Raw genomic sequence first — 19,223 nt, 5'->3', positions numbered from 1 at the left:
CATGCATGCACACGTCTATTCCAAACACGACGTACATGCACATGTCTATTCCAAACAAGACATACATGCACACGTTTATTCCAAACAAGATGTGTTTAAGCATGCCTCTGGGATCGATGGCTGCAAACCAGTTCTTACAAGAATGCACTTGTTTCAGCGTCATTAGAGCACCTTAAAAAAAATGTTCTTTTGGAATTGTCTTTGTGGCAGGAAAGGACACACCTGGACGCAGAGTCACAGACCTGGGGAGGCAGGTGTCACATGACAAGAGAGATCTATAGCCATAAACATCCAAGGAATATCAAGGATGGCTATCAGCCATCAGACGTTAGGAAGGAAGCAAGGATCCATTCCTCTATGATAGCTCCAGGAAGAATCAGTACAGCTGACCCTCTCATTTGCTATCTGTTCTTTAAAGCCAACCACTTGGCAGTATTTTGCTATGGAGACCCTGGGAAACAGAGACACAAGGCAGGAGCTCCACTGAACAAGTTCAAAGTAGGTTTTGGTTGAGGAAAATAACACTGTTGCTGTTGTAGTTAGATGTTCTTGAAGTTGTTCCAGCTTAGAGTGACTGTTCCTAAGGGGTTTATCTGTCCTGGATTCCATGGGTCCAGAACTCTTATCTCTACCAATGTATGTACTCAGGTCTAGCCAGATTTGTAAGGTAGAACTGGGTTGTGATAGTGTGTGGGGGGTGTCTGGGGGATGGGAAGAATCATTCAGGACCTAGAGCAGTGGTTCTCAACCTGTGGATGGTGACCCCTTTGGAGGTCGAACAACCCTTTTACAGGGGTCGCCTGATTCATAACAGTAGCAAAATGACAGTTATGAAGTAGCAATGAAAATAATTTTATGGTTGGGGTTCACCACAACATGAAGAACTGTATGAAAGGGTCTCAGCTTTAGGAAGGTTGATAACCACTGCCCTAGAGAGATGTGTATTTCATGAGTGCTATACTGCACCCTGGTTGAATTGCCCCTTCCTTGTGACCCTTCTATGAGGGCATGTCCAATTATCTACAGATGGGCTTTGGGTCTCCACTCTGACCCTCCTTATTTGCACTGATATAATTGCTTGTTTTAGATCTTTTGATACCTGATCCCATTGACACCTTATGATCACACAGGCTGGTATGCTTCTTCCATGTGTTCTTTGTTGTTTCTATGCTAGATGGCCACTTGTTTGACTTCAAGCCTTTAAGGCCCGAGATGCTATATCTTTTGATAGCCAGGCACCATCAACTTTCTTCACCACATTTGCTTATGCACCCATTTTATCTTCACCGAGAGTGTCAGGAAGGTGAGCATCAAAGGGTGCCAGGTTATTAGAACAAGTGTTCTTGTATTTAGGGAGGCCTTGCGTAGAGCCCCAAATCCAGCTGCTATCTTAATACTTAGCATATAAATATATGTACATATGACCTATATCCCTATCATTATAGATCAAAGTATTTACATGTATACACGCCCATACCTATACCTCTAAAAATAGCTTTGCCTCCTAGTTATTTCTTGCATTTCCTTTCATCTTCCTCCTGCCTTCCATTTGGCTCTTGATAATTCCTCTTGTCTACATTGCACTTGATCAAATCCCACCAGGCATTCTATACCCTCATCATCAATTTTAAATCTCTTGTTGTTCCCTTGTCCCTGAGTTTAACAACAACAATCTTGATGGGAGGAGATGCCCAGGTGTTTTGTCCTGCAGAGTATCTGTTGAGTAAAAACCACCTGGAGTGTTTCATCAGCTACATTTTGGTTAGCAACTGAGTGCTTACCCATAGCACCACCAAGGCTCCTCAACACCAACCAGGTAGAGCAAACACACAATTGGCCAGGATTAGTGAGGACTGATTGATTCCAATTAGACCTTCCGGCCACCAGTCCATTTCCACTGATGCCACACTGGCTGCCATTTGCCAGAGGTGACTATAGAGGTTGGTTACCTGACAGCTGGATGTTCCACACCTCCATGCCCTGAAATACTTCACATCTCCTTGTTGCCTGCTACTTAGAATCTTACATAGAATGACACGTCCAGAGCCAGCTGACAGCAGGCTAACTCTGAACAAACAAGTTGGCTGGAAAGTAGTTAGATCAAAATAGTTCTACAGGGGTACCCCCGCCAAATGTCTTTTTGCCCCAAAGCTACAATTTTTTATAACAACCTTATTACCTTCAAAGTACTCTTCATTCCACTTAATATACTTGTCAATTCTGTGGTTCCATTCTTGGAAACATTTTTCAAACTCATCTGTTTGGATGGATGACAGCAACTCCCTCAGTCTTTGCTTCACCTCTTGTACATCGTCAAATCACTGTCCTTTCATTCCCCCTCTTCATTCGAGGAAACAAAAGAAGTTGCGCAGAGCAAGGTCAGGGGAGTCAGATGTGTGGGGCAAGAGAGGCATGCAGTTTTTATTTGCCAAAACCTGGCACACTGAGATAGCTACGTGAGCAGGTGGCATTGGTGTAGTGGCCAAAGCAGTCCCCGTCTGCCACAGACAAGGCCTTTTGTGCCCCACACTGTTATGAAATCTTCTCAGAACCCTCTAAATAGAACATTTAACAATCCGACCTGGTAGAACAACTCTAAATGCATGATCTCCCTCACACCCAAAAAACAAAGGAGAATCGTTTCTTTTGCGGTATCCCTATTAAAATCACGCAGTGCTTAACATTCACAATGCTGTTTGCAGGTGCCATCCAGTGGGTTCCGACCTGTCGCACAACAGAAAGAAACCCTGCCCAGTCATACACCATGCTTGCAATTGTGCCTGTGCTTGAGCCCACTGTTGCAGACACGACGTTAAGCTGTCTCCTGGAGGGCCTTCTTTCTTGCTGCCCCTCTGCTTCACCAAACGTGATGCCCTGCTCCACAGACTGGCCTCTCCTGACAACATGTCCAAAGTAGGTGAGATGAGGTCTTCCCATTTTTGTCTCGGAGGCACACTCTGGTTGTACTTCTTCCAAGACAAATCGGTTTGTTCTTTTGACACTCCATGGTACTTTCAATATTTTCTCCAGCACCACAATTCAAATGTATCGATTCTTCTCTGGTCTTCCTTATTCAATGTCCAACTTTCACATGCATATGAGGTGATTTAAAATGCCGTGACTCAGGTTAGGCACACCTTAGTCGTCCAAGTAACACCCTTGACTTTCAATACTCTAAAAAGGTCTTGTGCAGTAATTTACCTAATGCAACATGTCCTTTGACCTCTTGTCTGCTGCATCCTGAGCATTGATTGGTTCTGAGAACAATGGTAGGTTCTGTGAGATGTAACATATGTGACTTGGACTTGTGTAGCAGACACATGGCTGCCTGATCCTGCTTTCTCTTGAAGCATCTCCAACAAGCTTCCTTCTTTAGCAGTGATTGCCAAAGTATGGAGATGGATTTGCCTTTGTGTTTGGTAATTTCTCCATAAAAAAAACCACTGCCATCTAGTCAATACTGCCTCACAGAAACCCCGATAATTTCTCGATCCTGGATGTAAGCTCCTCTCCCATCAGCCTCATTTCTTTCAGTGTGGTCCATCCTTTCTCAGCAGCAAGACCTCTGTCTGGGTCTGTGTGGATGGCTGTGATTGTTGAGTACCATATACCTCACCTTTGGGCCCAAGTTCTCACTGATTTCTCCACCATGCTTTCACTTCCAAACCAACCCTTCGACTTGGCCTGTTGTTGCCCTCACCAACCCTGGTTTGGCTGCATTTGGGGGCCATGATGCACTTCAAAGTAATCTTTTGGGAAGAAAATTAAACCATGAGATAACACTCGAGGGATAAGCAATACATGAGACTGGATGCTGCTGCCTACCAATGGAAGCCTACAATGTTAGAGAGGAAACTTTTGGGATAGAAAGTACAGAACATCCATAAGCCAGTAGCAGAGGCATTGAATGGGGCTATCAAGACACATGTATTAAAGGTAATGTATTCACTGTACCATTACTCTGTGCCTGGGAGCACAATCGTTTTCAATAGGAGAAATGAGCAAGACATTGCAGGAGGGAAGCTGTTGCCCTCACTCTCCAATCGAGATTTCTGAACTCTGTTAAATGGGCCATGGGGCTATGTGTAGGCGAACGCCGCCACATGGGTGTTCTGTGGTGCATGGTGGGGTTTCAGCCCAGAGAGCTGCAGCTACATGCATTCTCATTGGCCGGCCTCTGTAGAGCCTTGGAGCACACCAGGCAGCTACATGCATTCTCATTGACCGGGCTCTGGAGAGCCTTGGAGCACACCAGGCAGTGTGCATGTCTACTGATCATGCTGTATCATACTCATGACCCTGCAACAAGGGGATTTCAAAATGTTCCTGGTAAAAAAAACCCATTGTCTTTACATTCCATTTGTCCACGAGTTTTTGACTCAAAACTTTACTACCATCAAGTCCATTCCGACTCACAGTGAGCCTATAGTTCAGCGGTTCTCAACCATGGATTGAGGCCCCTTTGGGGGGTTGAATGACCCTTTCACAGGGGTTTCCAGATTCATAACAGTAGCAAAATTACAGTTATGAAGTAGCACAGAAAATAATTTTATGGTTGGGGGGGGGGGGTCACCACAACATGAGGGAATTAAGAAGGCTGAGAACCACTGCTACAGTCCCAGGTAAAACTGCCTCGTAGGTTTCCAAGACTAACTCTTTACGGGACTAGACTGCCTCACCTTTCTTCCTCAGAGAGGCTGGGAGTTTCCATTGCTGGACCTTGCAGTTAGCAGCCCATTGTGTAACCATTATGCTACTCATTGTCCCACTGGCTATCAAAAGACATTTCTACGGCAACAGGCCAAAGCACGGACACCCCTACACCTGGCAAGTCCATTGCATCATTCTGGACAAGGACTATCACTGAAGTCAAACCATTCAATGGTTACAAGAGGGGGTGAACAAATCGTAGCATATACATTAAGAGGAAATCGATGAGGCAGGTAACGTGACTCAGTTCTAAGTACATGACCTATCTACAAGCTCAGGTGAAATGCTTTTTAAAAGAAGCAGCCTGAAGAATGATCTCAATTGTGTGTGTGTGTGTGTGTGTGTGTGTGTGTGTTTGAGGGGACCCAAAACGTTTGTTGAAATAAATCGCATTGTATTTTAATTTAATTCTTTCATGAACTTTTTGAAGTCCCCTCATCTATACAGATCTATAGATGTACATACACATGTACACACACACACAGAGTTAAGGAGAGGAGAGTGGAGTTGTCCAAAAGGGGTTGGGCAGAGAAAATAAAATTAATCTGCATTTCATAACAAAGGCTTACCTGATATTAGATAGTGAGATTATGGTATATTTATCTCTCTGCCTTTGATGTCAAATCTCTTCTTTGTGAATGTTCTCAAAGAACACATAAACATTTTTTTATGATTTTACTTGGGGTTCATACAACTCTAATCACAATCCATACATACATCAATTATACAAAGCACATTTGTACATTTATTGCCCCCATCATTCTCAAAACATTTCCTCTCTACTTAAGCCCCTGGCATCAACTCATTTCCCCCTCTCCTTCCCCACTCACCTCTCCCTCATGAACCCTTGATAATTTATAAATTATTATTTTGTCATATCTTACACTGTCTGACGTCTCCCTTCACCCACTTTTAGGTTGTCCATCCCCCAGGTAGGAGATTATATGTAGATCCTTATAATCGGTTCCCCCTTTCCACCCCCCCTTCTTCCACCCTCCCGGTATCGCCACTCTCACCACTGGCCCTGAAAGGATCATCTGCCCTGGATTCCCTGTGTTTCCATTTCCTATATGTATCAGTGTCCATCCTCTGATCTAGCCAGATTTGTAAGGTAGAATTAGTATCATTAGATTGCTGGGGGGAAAGCATTTAAAAACTAGAGGAAAGTTGTATGTTTCATTGTTGCTACACTGCACCCTGACTGGCTCGTCTCCTCCCCGCAACCCTTCCGTCAAGGGTTGTCCAGTTGCCTACAGATGGGCTTTGGGTCTCCACCCCACACTCACCCTTATTCACAATGATACGACTTTTTTGTTCTGATGATGCCTGATACCTGATCCCTTTGAGTCTTTGACACCTCGTGATCGCACTGGCTGGTATACCTCTTCCATGTGGGCTTCATTGCTTCTGAGCTAGATGGCTACTTGTTTACCTTCAAGCATTTAAGAACCCAGATGCTATATATTTTGATAGCCAGGCACCATCAGCTTTCTTCATCACATTTGCTTATGCACCCATTTGTCTTCAGTGATCATATCAGGGAGGTGAGCACACAATGATACGATTTTTTGTTCTTTAATGCCTGATAACTGATCCCTTCAGCACCTCATGGTCACACAGGCTGGTGTGCTTCTTTCATGTGGGCTTTGTTGCTTCTGAGCTAGATGGTTGCTTGTTTACCTTCAAGCCTTTAAAACCCCAGACATTATATCTTTTGCTTTCCGGACACCATCAGCTTTCTTCACCACAATTGCTTATGCACCCACTTTGTCTTCAGTGATTGTGTTGGGAATATGAGCATCATGGAATGCCAGTTTAATAGAACAAAGTATTCAGGCATTTAGGGAGTACTTGAGCGGACGCCCAAACACATAAACATTTTAAATCAGAAGAAATACATCCACGAGTCTCACGTGGAGCAGAGATGAAAAAGACTCAATGTCCTGGGCCTTTCTTAACTGGCAAATGAAGCCTGTTAGATGATTCTGAACAGGTAGATGTGGAAAAAGGGCTCTGATACAGCCCCTCTGTTTGGCTTTTGGAGAGGTGGAATGGGTTGTCTTAATATAGGAATCCAGGGCATGCCCACAACTAAACCATTCTCCAAAATAAATAAAGCTCTGAAGATGTCTTAGGGTTCTTCTGAGACATAGATGAGGGATACATGGAATCAAGTAGAACCTAAAAGATCAAGTGGCCTACTGGTCTCCCGTCAAAGACACCTACTTCACCACGGAGGGAATTTATTTATGAAACAGCTGCATCCATGTGGTTGGTACATATCTAATTGGTTCCAACTCATAAAAAATACAGTGCAACTCAGCACAAAACCCTGCCCAGTTCTGCACCATCCTCATGATAGTTGTTAGGCTTGAGCCCATTGTTGCGGCCAATGCATTAATCCATCTTGCTGCAGGTCTTCCTCTTTGTCACTGCCCCTCGACTTTACCAACCACGATGTCCTTCTCCAGGGACTGGTCCAAAGTATGTGGGAAGAAGTCTCACCATCCTTGTCTTTAAGGAGCATTCTAACTAGACTTCTTCCAGACTACTTCTGTATCCATAATAGAGCCGTTTCCAGTGACCGATAGACTCAGGCTGTATTCAACAAGAAATAAAGTGGTTTAGTCCAATTGTAGCTTTAGCTTCAGTGTGTGTGTTATTCCGGGTAGACTAGAGAAACAAATCCATAGACACTCATATGCATATAAGAGAGAATTTTATATAAAGGGTAATTATACATTAATAAAGCATCCCAACCAAGTCCAGTCCAATATTAGCCCATATGTCAGTTACCAATCTATGAAGTCCTCTTCAGACTCACGAAACACATGCAATGACACAGAGTGCAGGATGATCACAAGCCAGTGGGTAGAAAATCTTTGGATCCAGTGGTGTCGTAAGCATCTCAGCACTGGCAGGGGTCTCTACATGGCTTCTCCGGTTCAGGGAACTAGCGTAGTTCCATGTGTCTTGTCAGCTGCAATGTCTGTCTCCAAGGATGTGCGCAGAGAGTGTGTGTCTCCCATCTCCAAGGAGGAAAATTCAGATTTTTCAGAATTCTCAGGAGAAAGCCATCCCCATTGGCTATGATCCAATCCACAGACTCCACCCCTTCACTCTTAAAGTCCCAAATTGACACCAGATTGTGTAACTACCACAGTGTGAATGGGCTCCCTAGGACCTAGGAGTTCTGTCTTCCTGGTTCCTGTGTCTAGTAGCTCCTGTTGCTCCCAAAGGCAGCCCATGTCATGAGTACTGACCTCAGATGGGGTTCTGGGTTCAATGCCTCTGTGAGTCTACTCAGGATCTCATGGTAAGGTTTTGTTGTGTGTCAGGGGGGGACCTGCTAGGCTCCTGGGAACGTCCATTTCTCCACTACATAGACAGAACGTTCCCAGGAGCCCTGAGCTGGGCCTACTGAGCAGAGCTCCAGGCTCCAGGGTCTGTACATGAGCTGAAATAGAATAAGGGAGTACTGAAAGGGAGTACTGGGGTATATGAAATATTAAGGATGTTCAGTTGGGAGATTATTAATTCTCCCTGCAGATTGCAATGGGAGCATATTCATTGAAGATTGGACTGTGTTCTGCCAATCTGGTCAGCCTGGAGAGGTGGAAGGACAGGGAAGGAAGAGGCAGGCATTGGCAGGCGAAGGACAGCAAGAGCAAAGGCTCAGAGGCCTGGGAGCATGTCATGGTCAGAGAGATGCATGGAAGGTTCTGAAGGACAACACAGGTCAAACAAGCTTTCAGATGCAGCCTCCAGGACAGAAGAGAGATGGATTGTTATAGATTTGACACGGAGGACACCTGGTCACGAAATATCTGGAGAAGTAGATCCTTGCTGTATGCCAGGAGCTAGAGGTATGCCCTCACACACACCCACTTCTGATCTAACTGCCTCCGTGGAAGCCCACCCTATTGCCCCAAAGAGGGATACTCTGCCCCAGCCATGAAAACAGATTTGATATCTGTTGTTCTTGTTGTTGTTGTTGTTGTTGTTAGGTGCCATCTCTTTGGTTTCTACTCCAAGTGGCCTTATGCACAAGAGAATGAAACACTGCCTGGTCCTGTTCTATTATCTATCTCACATTTGTTCCTCTGCTGGAGCCGAAACCTGTTCATTTTGGGTGACCCTGCTGACATGAGACATACCAGTGACATGGATTCCAGCATCACAGCAACACACAAGCCACCACAGTGCAACAGCCTGACAGACAAGGGGTGGAGATTCGACCTCTAGGTATACGTTAATGGGACGGGAGACGGAATTAGATGGATTCATTTGAAGAATAAACTTTCTCCGCGGCCCCTCCTTAGGGAAACCTTACAGGTTTCTACTTCATGGGCCTGGAAATGACCTCTCACCACATTCAGGAAAGGCATCCTGGTAATTTTGCACACCCCACCTCCTGTCTGATTTCACTCATCAGCCCCCAGAGGGGAAAGTGCATTCCTGTTTTACGTTTTGGTTTTAGACAACGTTTTGTAGGAGGCTGAAAAATCTATTAAAGAGCACCAATTTGTTGAAAGGAAACAGCCAAGGTTAAGTAGACGTGTGTGCATCTGTGGAGGACCCAAGGAGAATTGACGGCGTTAAATGCTGGTGTTGGCGAAGAATACTGACTAGGCAGCAGAGCGCCGGAAGAATAAACAAGCCTGTTTGGGCAGATGTAAGGCCAGAGTGCTTCTTAGAAGGGAAGGTGGTGAGAATTCATTTCAGGTACATTGAGCGGGTTATAGGGAGGGACCGGTACAGCAGAGGGTGAGTGAAAAGGGGGTCATTGTAGTGGGAAAGTCCATTTTGAAAAAGAAGCCACAACATGACACCATGCAGTGGGGAAAGGAAGCATTCATGCCAAGCAACGGTTCTCAACCTTCCTGATGCCACGATCCTTTCATACAATATACAGTTCCTCATGTTGTGATAACCCCCAACCATAAAACTGTTTTGGTTGCTACTTCACCACTGTCATTTTGCTATTGTTATGAATCAGGTGACCCCTGTGAAAGGACTGTTTGACCCTCAAAGGGGTTGTAACCCACAGGTTGAGAACTTTACACTGTAAAGTATTGCTGGCCCCCAGGATCGTGTTCTATTTGAAAGCATGCTTGTATAGAGCCAACATATCACAATTATCCTTGTATCAAACTAGACCAAAAGATAAGATATGAATCGTTCCCTCCGATACAGCATTCCAGTGTTCTTCTCTTTGTCTCTGCACTGTCATGGGTCTTTGTTTGCTGAGCCTCTGGACTCAAGCACCCTCTGTCCACACTGCTGGAGTCAGCTAGCTCAAGCTCCAGCAAAGGGCAGGAACTGGCCCAGTGCTGTCCAGAGTCACAGGGAGACCCCGAGCCCTTGCCTGGGACCTAGGGAGAGCTAGAAACCAAACAGCTGGGTTCTAATCCCAATTGGTTTCCGGTCTCAAATCTGTGTATCTGCTTTGCTCTTGATTACTGGCCTTTGCCTCGCACTTCTAACATATTACCATTCATTAAGACAAAAAATCAACTGACCCCAATCACTTGGTCTAGTGATCTGTTTAGAGATTCTGATAGACCTCCTAGTTCATCACTTATACTCCAGGTTTAGAAGCTCACAAGCAGCCATTCAAGGCACAGCAACTGGTTTCTTCTCACCTGGAGCAATGGAGGAAGCAGGAGAATCAGGAATAGGAGGCAGCTATGGACAATATGTCCACCATATGTGGACGATGGCCTCCAGGAACAACAGCCTCCGTTGCCATGAGACCCGATGAAGTAGACAGTATCTGGCTGCCATGTCATTAGGTAAATCTGCTGCAGAAGACCTCTTTAGATTTTTGAAAAGCAAGGGTGTTACTTTGAGGCCTAGGGTTTGCCTGACCCGAGGATGGTATTTTTCAATGCCTCATATGTATGTGCAAGTTGGACATTGCATGAGGAAGACTGAAGAAGAATTCATGCATTTAACTTGTGGTGCTGGAAAGAATGTTGAAAGGTCCATGGACGGCTGAAAGAACAAGCCAATCTGTCTTGGAAGTAGTAGAGCCAGGTGCTCCTTAGAGGCAAGGATGGTGAGACTTTGTCTTACATACTTTGAATATGTTGTAAGGCGAGACCAGTCCCTGAAGGACATCATTCTTGATAAAGTGGAGGGGTAGTGAAAAAGAGGAAGACTCTCAAAGAGATGACTGACGAAGGCTTAGAAACAAGTGTAAGGATGGCACAGGACCATGCAGTGTCTTGTTTGGCTGTACATAGGGTCGCTGTGGATCAGAACCTACTTGGTGGCACCTAACAACAACAACAACTATTAATGAGCATTTTGATCAAAGATTCTATAAAAGATTCCTGATCCAAGGAGGGAGGACATAGAACTGAATGTGACTTCTTGTGGATTCTAGACTTCCTGGAGTCCTGGAGGCTGGATGAAGCCCTGAAACAACTTCTCTGAGATCACCCTGAAACATTAAACCAAAACTATCCCCTAAAGTCTTCTTAAAACCACTCATTTAGGTTAGCTAGTAAATAATGTCTCCCTTGAATTTTCTGCTCTTTGAAAACCTACCTATATGGCACCAAATTGTTGAGGACAACCTGAAACATTGCATAAGAAACTTCAGGGCCAATGAGTTTAGGTTCATAGGGGACACTCAGAAAAGGGGGTTGAGAGTAGGTGCCCAAGCAGGTAATCAGTGTAACTGAATTGTGTAGGTAGGAACAGCTGAATTGGTATAGGCTCTGCTGGGTATGTTAGCCACAAAATAGTAACAAATTAAGAATTATGTACTTTGAAAGGTTGTCATAGAGACGTTATGACTCATGGCCACTTCACATGTGTCAGAGTAGAAGTGTGTGGTGTGAGGTTTTCACTGGCTGAGTTTTGAGAAGTAGATCACCAAGCTTTCTCCCACGGCTCTTCTAGGTGGACTCAAACCGCCAGCCTTCCAATTAGCAGCCCAGCAGGTTATCTCTCTAGAGCCCCTTGCTTAGACTCCTCAGAAACAGGACTTACTCTCCTTCACATTCATCGATTCTTAAACAAGACTCTGAAGAACATGGGTTTTTATACCCGACTGCAGGTGAGAGAATGAAGCTCCAACACCGAGAGTGTCCTTTGAGTCACACAGGCTGCTTATTTATGGCTGTATTAGGGGTCAAAGTCACTGAAGGTTGTAGGGATGCCAGGAACCAACACCTGATGGGAACCGGGATGGGGAACGGCCTCGGCCTGTAGAGGCAGTGAAGGAGGAAACTTTAGGCTATCCAAACTACACAGGCATTGGAGAATGGTGGCCACCTCTGCCCAGTATCACATGGCTGATTTCTTCCCAGGATAGAGAACTGGACCGAACAGCAAAACCACTCTGGAGAGACAGGGGCGTATGTCCTGTTACCAGCGCAGAAGGAGCGGCACCCACTCCTGCTCTTTGTGTGTCAGAATTGGATCTGGCCTATAACCTATAAGTCATAGATTCCCCTTGATGGCCTCTTGTGTGACTTAAATCATCAATGCCTTCCTAGACGTCTCCAAAGATGTAGCTAAGCAGGTCTCATACCTCCAACTTCTGACTCTCCATCCACATGTAACCCCTCACTCACACTCATTTCACTGTGGTGCTGGTTTAAATATCAGCACCATACCAAGTGACGTTCATGCAGGATACTTATGGCCACAACTCTTAAATCTACTGAATCTGATTTCCAGAAGGTTCTTAGCGAGCCTAATTGCCATAGGCCCATCTTCTTGTTTTCACTCTCCTATCCTGACCTCTTCTGCTTACTCTCTGGGACAGGCAGATAGGTTACAAAGGGATTTCATTGACTTTATGGAACTATAGAGTTGGAAGATGATGAAATGTATCCATGAACTTTAAAAAAATAATTTTATTGGTCCTCATACAACTCTTATCACAATCCACACATACATAACGTGTAAAGCACACTTATACATCCGTTGCCCTCATTATTCTCAAAACTCTCGCTTTCCGCTTGGGCTTCTGGAATCAGCTCCTCACTTTTCTACCCCCCTCCCTCCCCGTTCCCTCATGAACCCTTGATAACTTACAAATTATTATTATTATATTATATTATTATATTACACTGCCCAGCATCTCCCCACACCCTCTCCTCCATTGCCCATCCCCCAGGAAGGCGGTTATATGTAGATCCTTGGAATCAGTTCCCCCCCTACTATCCCTCCTTCCCCCTTCCCTCCCGGTATTGCCACTCTCAGGGGTTCACCTGTCCTCGAGTCCCTGTGTTCCCAGTTCCCACCTGCATCACTGTGCATCCTCTGGTCTAACCAGATTTGCAAGGTAGAATTGGGATCGTGATAGTGGGGGTGAGGAAGCGGTTAAGAACTAGAGGAAGGTTATGAATTTCATCAATGCAACACTGCACCTTCAGTGACTCATCTCCTCCCCACTACCCCTCTGCAAGGGCTGTCCAGTTGTCTACAGATGGGCATTGGGTCCCCGTCACGTGCTCCCCTCATTCACGATGATCTGATTCCCCACCAACCCCCTTTGGTGCTTGATACCTGGTCCCCTAGATCCTTCGTGATCACGCATGCTGGTGTGCTTCTTCCATGTGGGCTTTGAAGCCTCCCCATATACATTCAAACTCATTGCTGTCAAGTCGACTCCAACCAACAAGACCCCCCACAGTACAGGGCCAAACAGCCCCACAGGGTTTCCAAGGTGTTCATCTTTGTAGAAGCAGACTGCCGCACCTTTGTCTCCCACAGAGTAGCCTTCTGGTGAACAGCCAACTGCTTGCCTAGCGGTGCAACCTCCTTATGCTTCCACTAGTTGACATGGATGTCTATCCTCATTACGTATGTGGCCAGTTCTACACCTCAGACTCAACATTCTAATGCACACAGTACTTCCTGGGCCTCTGGAAGACCCACTGGATATAGTGTCAGGAGGCTGGGGTGTCCTTGACAACTTTCTTCCCAAATGAGGGGCAGAGCCTTTGGACCCACTCTGCAGGGAACAGGCCAAGGAGCTCCTTCCTCACATGAACCTCCGGTGCCTCCATCATGACTAGAGTCTCTTGACCACGGGTTGCTCTTTCCCTACCAACTGGATGCCAATGCCCATCCTCGTTCTCCTGACCTTGGCATTGGCTACCTCCGACTGCCCCAGGTATCTCGCTACACACATCAAAGGGCATCCCAAGAACCAGCTGCTGGGACAAGAGTCCCTTCACCAACACCTTACCACTTCCAACAGGGAGTCTCCGCTTCCCGAGCACATTGCCCCAACACTCAACAGGGACCTACCAAGTGCCCCCCACCCACGCCAGGAACTCTGCCTCATTCTGGATACAGTGGTGACTGAAGGTTACCTGCCACCCTTCCGCTCACCTGTCTGCCCAACGATGGAGGCACTCAGTCTGTGGGGGATTCTCGAGGGCACCTTCAAGGTCATGTGGATCTGGTAATACCTGAGGAAAGAGCAGAGAAAAGGCAGCTGAAGATGGGATTCCTGTATCTGGCTTCTTATGCAGATGCCTGGAATTGATCTGAAGGACACAGAGCCACCCTAGACGTACCTGGACAGCAGTCCATCACCTGGCAGCAGAGCAGAAGAGGGAGGCCATGGGGCGAAGCTGGAGGCAAGAAGCTACATTGAACTGAGGTCTAAGGGGAGCCTGAGCAAGGCTGGTGGACACGGGGAGAGGGAGAAGAGAAAGAGGCGGGGTGGGAAATACAGGTGTATGAACAGGCACACCAGTGAGTGTGCGCTTTGCTTGCTTAATCAGAAAAACCCACTGTTGTGGGCATATGGACCAAAAAAATTTAAACCCAGAAAAACTCAAACCTCGTTGCCTTAGATCAGTGGTTCTCAACCAGTGGGCCATGACCCCTTTGGGAGTCAAACAACCCTTTCACAGGGGTCGCCCAATTTATAACAGTAGCAAAATTACAGTGACGAAGTAGCAATGAAAGTAATTTTATGGCTGGGTCACCACAACATGAGGAACTGTATTCAAGGGTCATGGCATTAGGAAGGCTGAGAACCACTGCCTTAGAGGATTCTGCCTGGTGTCTGCCCCATGGGTCACAGAGCCCCGCTGTGCTCCACAGAGCTTCCTCGGCGATATCTCAATGGAAGCAGGTCCTACCCGGTACAACTGGGCCAATTGGAACCACCAACTTTTAGGTAGCAACAGAGCTAATGGTTGGTGTCAGCCAGGGATGCAGTTTCAGGCTTGTAAATGGTGAAAAAGCAAGGTGAGATAGAAGCGAAGGGGCAGGAAGAAGTCAGTGTCTGGACCACACAGCTCAGAACTGGCTGTTCTGCAACACTGTGTACTCTCAGTGGGTTCTGCTTCTGGCAGCCCAGCGTCCATTTCCATGTTTGCATGATGGTCAACACAGTGTCACCGACTGGGCTCTCAGACTGGAGCTGTCACCTGAGTGATGCCACTGGGAGCTACGTGACTTTGAGCCCTGGCTGGCCCTCCTTCTTGGACTTGTTTCTGTGAAATGCAGACTTTCAGGGGGATCTGTTCTGGTTCCAAGGGAGAAAGATGAGGCTGTTTGCTCCAAGAATAATGTACAGTCTCAGAAACCCAGAATCTCAGAACTCTCAGCGTGGACTCCGTGGAAGTCAGGAGATGAACGCTGGTGGCACTGTGGGCTGGGCACTGAGCTGCTAACTTCAAGACCCGTGGTCCCGCTCCACTGGAGAAAGATGAGGCTGCCTGCGTCTGTACAGGTTTAGGGGCTCAGACACCCTATGGGGGGGGGCCCTACTGTCTCCTTTGGGCTGCTAGAACTGACTTGATAGCAGTGGGTTTGATGCTGAATTCCACATTCAGCAAGTATCGTACTTTTATTGGTTTGAATGTGTTGGTGTTAGTTTGTGTTTTTCAGAAAAGACAGAAATACTGTGTTTTGATGAAAACATCTTTGAATTGCAAAAGCTGGCTCAGAAATTAACAACAGCAACAACAACCTGGGCCCCAAACCAAACCCTCCCTCCACACTTCCCCACCCCCAAGACGATTCTGAGGCTCAGAACATGAACAAGAGCGCCCCAGGGAAGAGACGGAAAGAGGCCTGCAGGCAGATCCCCACAGCTGCAAAGGGCACGTTTTGGTTTACGCAAATGTAAACCTTTATCTTTTAGTGTTTTCTAAACCATCTGCAGGCAAGGACAGGACATCAAGGACCTGGATGGGCCAATTATTCCTTCCTCCAAGTCAAGGGATACAGCCCCCACTGAAAATGACCGTGTTGCTGTCAGGTGCGTTAGAGCCCATTCCACTCCTTGCGAGTCTGATTACAACAGCATCTTCAGGTGCCCTGTTATTCTTGAGCCCACTGTAGCAGCCTCTGCTGTTTGAACATGAGGGTGGGGAGGTGGGATGTCATTGACAGCCTTGTTATAGAAGCTCTGGTGGCAGAATGTGTATGGGGGTGGTGGTCATTGACTGCCTTATTATAGGAGCCCTGGAGGCAGTTTAAACTCACTGGCTGCTCTGTGGGAGAAGTGAGAGGCTTTCTGCTCCAGTAAAGATGTACAGTCTCAGACACCCAAAGGGAAAGTTCTACACTGGCTTACAGGTCTCTGGTCAGAAAAATCAATACATTTGAATCATGGAACAACAAAGAGCACTGGACGTGCTATGGAGGGACAGAAGAACAAACAAGTCTTAGAAGAATGACAGCCAGAATGCTCTTTATAATCAAGGATGGGGAGATTTCCTCTCACATAGTTTGGTCCCTGGAAAAGGGCTTCATTTAGGGAGGTGTCAGACAGTGTCAGACAGGAAGAAAATAATAATTTATAAATTATCAAGAGTTTGTGATGGAGGAAGTGTGGGGCAGGGAGGAGAAAAAAAGGAGAAGCTGATACCAAGGGCTCAAATAAAAAGAAAATGTTTTGAGAATGAGGATGGCAACAAATATACAAATGGGCTTGACACAATGGATGGATGGATGGATTGTGATGAGTTGTATGAGACCCCAATAAAAATGATTTTTTTAAAAAAAAGCAAAGGGCTTCATGTTTATGAAAGCAACCGGGCAGCTGAAATGAAGAAGACCCTGAATGAGAAGGAGCTGACCCAGTGGCTGCAGCAAGGGGTCAACATAACGACCATTCTGAGGATGGTCGTGTGTCCAGGGGCAGGGAGTCAGGCCCATCTGGACAGCACCGACCTACAGCAACGGGAGTTTGAGTGGACTCAGTGACGGTGAGATGCTGCTTTGTTTTCTGTTAATCTTTATTTTAGGGAGCCCGGGTGCCACTGTGGATTGGTCACTGGGCTGCTAACTGCAAGGTCTGCTGTTCAAACATACCAGGGGCTACATCAGAGAAGGATGAGGTTGTCTTGTTAAAGATTGACCTACAGGTCTCTGTTGGTCTAAGTCACTCTGAGGCTGACCGTACATTTATACTCTGTGGGGTTAGCTCGGTTCAGCATCTTTGTGGCAGAGCCTATACCATGGTCTGGAAGATACACCACCATGACTGAGTCCCCATCAATCCTCAGTGAAAGGGCACCATTGACTGTCCACCGACGAAGACGTGGGGCCATAGAGAGATGGGTGTTCCTACAAGACTTCTGGCTTCAGAACCACAAGCCAGGAAAACTTACCCAGAAGACATCAGAGACGCACGTCCGGGCAGCCTTCAAAGAGCTAGGGGAGCTGATAAAGAATGTTACAGTCAAGTGAGTCCCACTTTTCTGGTTTGTTTCCCGGTGCACGCACAAGGTGCTGACATGATCTGTAGTCGATGGAGGGTGCGACAGCATCCCAGAAAGGCGGGAAACACCGAGAGGCAAAGGGCCAAGATGTGACACTGAGACACGCAGTAGACTTGCTGGGGACCAACAGACTGGCTGGGTGCAGTTTCACTACAAACCTCGGATTTGTAACACACACAGTTAACTATGAAGTAAAACAAAGCCCCGCTCAGTAACATGAAGTCTGCCAGCATCACTGCAGAGAGGGATGGACACTCCATTGTCCGGCAGCCTCTCACTGCAGTCACATCATGTCGCTCTGTCTTACTGTGGTTGGGGTAGTTGCCGGGTAACCTTATATGCATCAGAACACAAGGCCACATGTTCCTGTGCACCTTTCTGGTCGCTGGTATGTTTAAACCCGCGGTGCTGGCTACCGGGACGGTGGCTTCCAACTGAAGAGGTTCACCTTCCACCCCTATGCTTGGCAACATCCCAGTGTGACGTGACACTCACAGGGGCTAATTTCCAACAACAGCCCACCAGTCCTGTCTCTCCTGTCTTTCTTAGTCTACCGGCTCTACTAACACCTGCCCACACATGGCACTGCAGGGATACGAAATAGCAGGGACCTAGTTTCCAGCAGCTACAGCAACATGGCAGCCACTGCAGTACAACCAGCAGGCAGGCAGGGGGTGGGGCTGTGAATTCAACACCCTTTACAGTCAATTCCAAACCCCGGCCTGAAGTCTTCTTCTGTCAAATCACTTGATGTCCCTGCATCCCGCATCAAGGGATCAGATGGCTTCCAGGCATGCTTGGAATTCTGTTTCAACTGGGGCAACCCATATGGGCTCACACCCCTTCTGGGAGTCTCTTTCCGCTCCAGCCGATCACATTTCCCTAAGCCTCCGGTTCTTTCCTGGTCTGCAGGATGCTGCTTGAGTCTTATGGCAAATCTCTGATGTACGCACCGTGGCTTCCACCTTAAAAGTTGAAAGCAAGCACCTAGAGATAGATAGGAGGCTATGTCCTGATCACATACTCGGTAGTCAGCAGAGCAGGGGACATGCAGGACACCTTGGATTCTTTGAAAGCTGGGCCACCTGTGGTCACATGCCTCCTTCTGGATGAGATCTTTCGGGCATTGCATAGAGAAAGAAGGGGTAATGCGCCTGTGCTCTGGAAAAACGGACAAGTGGTAGGGGAGATTTGAAAGAGGAGTTCAGATCAGAATTAACAAAAGAGGCTTCTCCGCCTCTTGGTCCTCACACACTGTGGCCCGGCTGAGCCACCTGTGGAACGAGGAAACAGGAAAAGGTAGCAGAAGGTAGCATGACATGAGAGCCAGGTAAAACATGAGAACCAGGTAAAAAAAAGTGGTCAAACTAAACAACACCCCTGCTGGGCCACAGATGCAAAGTATGAAAATCCTGTGTCCCAAGGTGATCCTTGGCTTTCCCCGGCTAAAACACATACCCCGTGATGGCCATGAGCCCGCTCCTACCCCTACCTCCCCAACAGGTATAACTTCTGTGTTAGAAAGCAGATGAAAATGAAAATTATCTTCAGTTGTGAGAACTCAATCTGAGGTTGGTCCCACCAAGTCCCTTGCTCAAAACAAAAGCCACTCTTAACCTTCCTCCAGGAACTCTGGTGGCGTAGAGGGCTTCGTGCTGGGCTGCTGACTGCAAGTTTCCTCATTCAAGGCCACCAGCTGATCCGAGGGAGAAAGAGGGGGTCAGAGTCAGAATCCCCCAAGAGCACTTCTACTCTACCCCGCGGGCTCTTTATGAGCCCGAGACCCCATGGCAGCAA

General features: G+C 46.8%; 1 protein-coding gene across 1 annotated transcript in view; it reads right to left on the bottom strand.

Moving 5' to 3' along the window:
* The window catches only part of FAM135B (family with sequence similarity 135 member B), a 122,801-nt gene that overhangs the window by 80,474 nt on the left and 23,104 nt on the right, over positions 1-19,223 (bottom strand). Inside the window, exon 2 of the mRNA XM_075550569.1 lies at positions 14,071-14,150. Coding sequence (XP_075406684.1) covers positions 14,071-14,150 — 80 coding nt within the window. The remainder of the gene's footprint in view (positions 1-14,070; positions 14,151-19,223) is intronic.

The sequence above is a fragment of the Tenrec ecaudatus genome, chromosome 5 (assembly GCF_050624435.1).
Source record: "Tenrec ecaudatus isolate mTenEca1 chromosome 5, mTenEca1.hap1, whole genome shotgun sequence".
NCBI lineage: Eukaryota > Metazoa > Chordata > Mammalia > Afrosoricida > Tenrecidae > Tenrec > Tenrec ecaudatus.
Note: the sequence above shows the minus strand (reverse complement) of the source record. Positions and strands in the feature narration are given on the sequence as shown.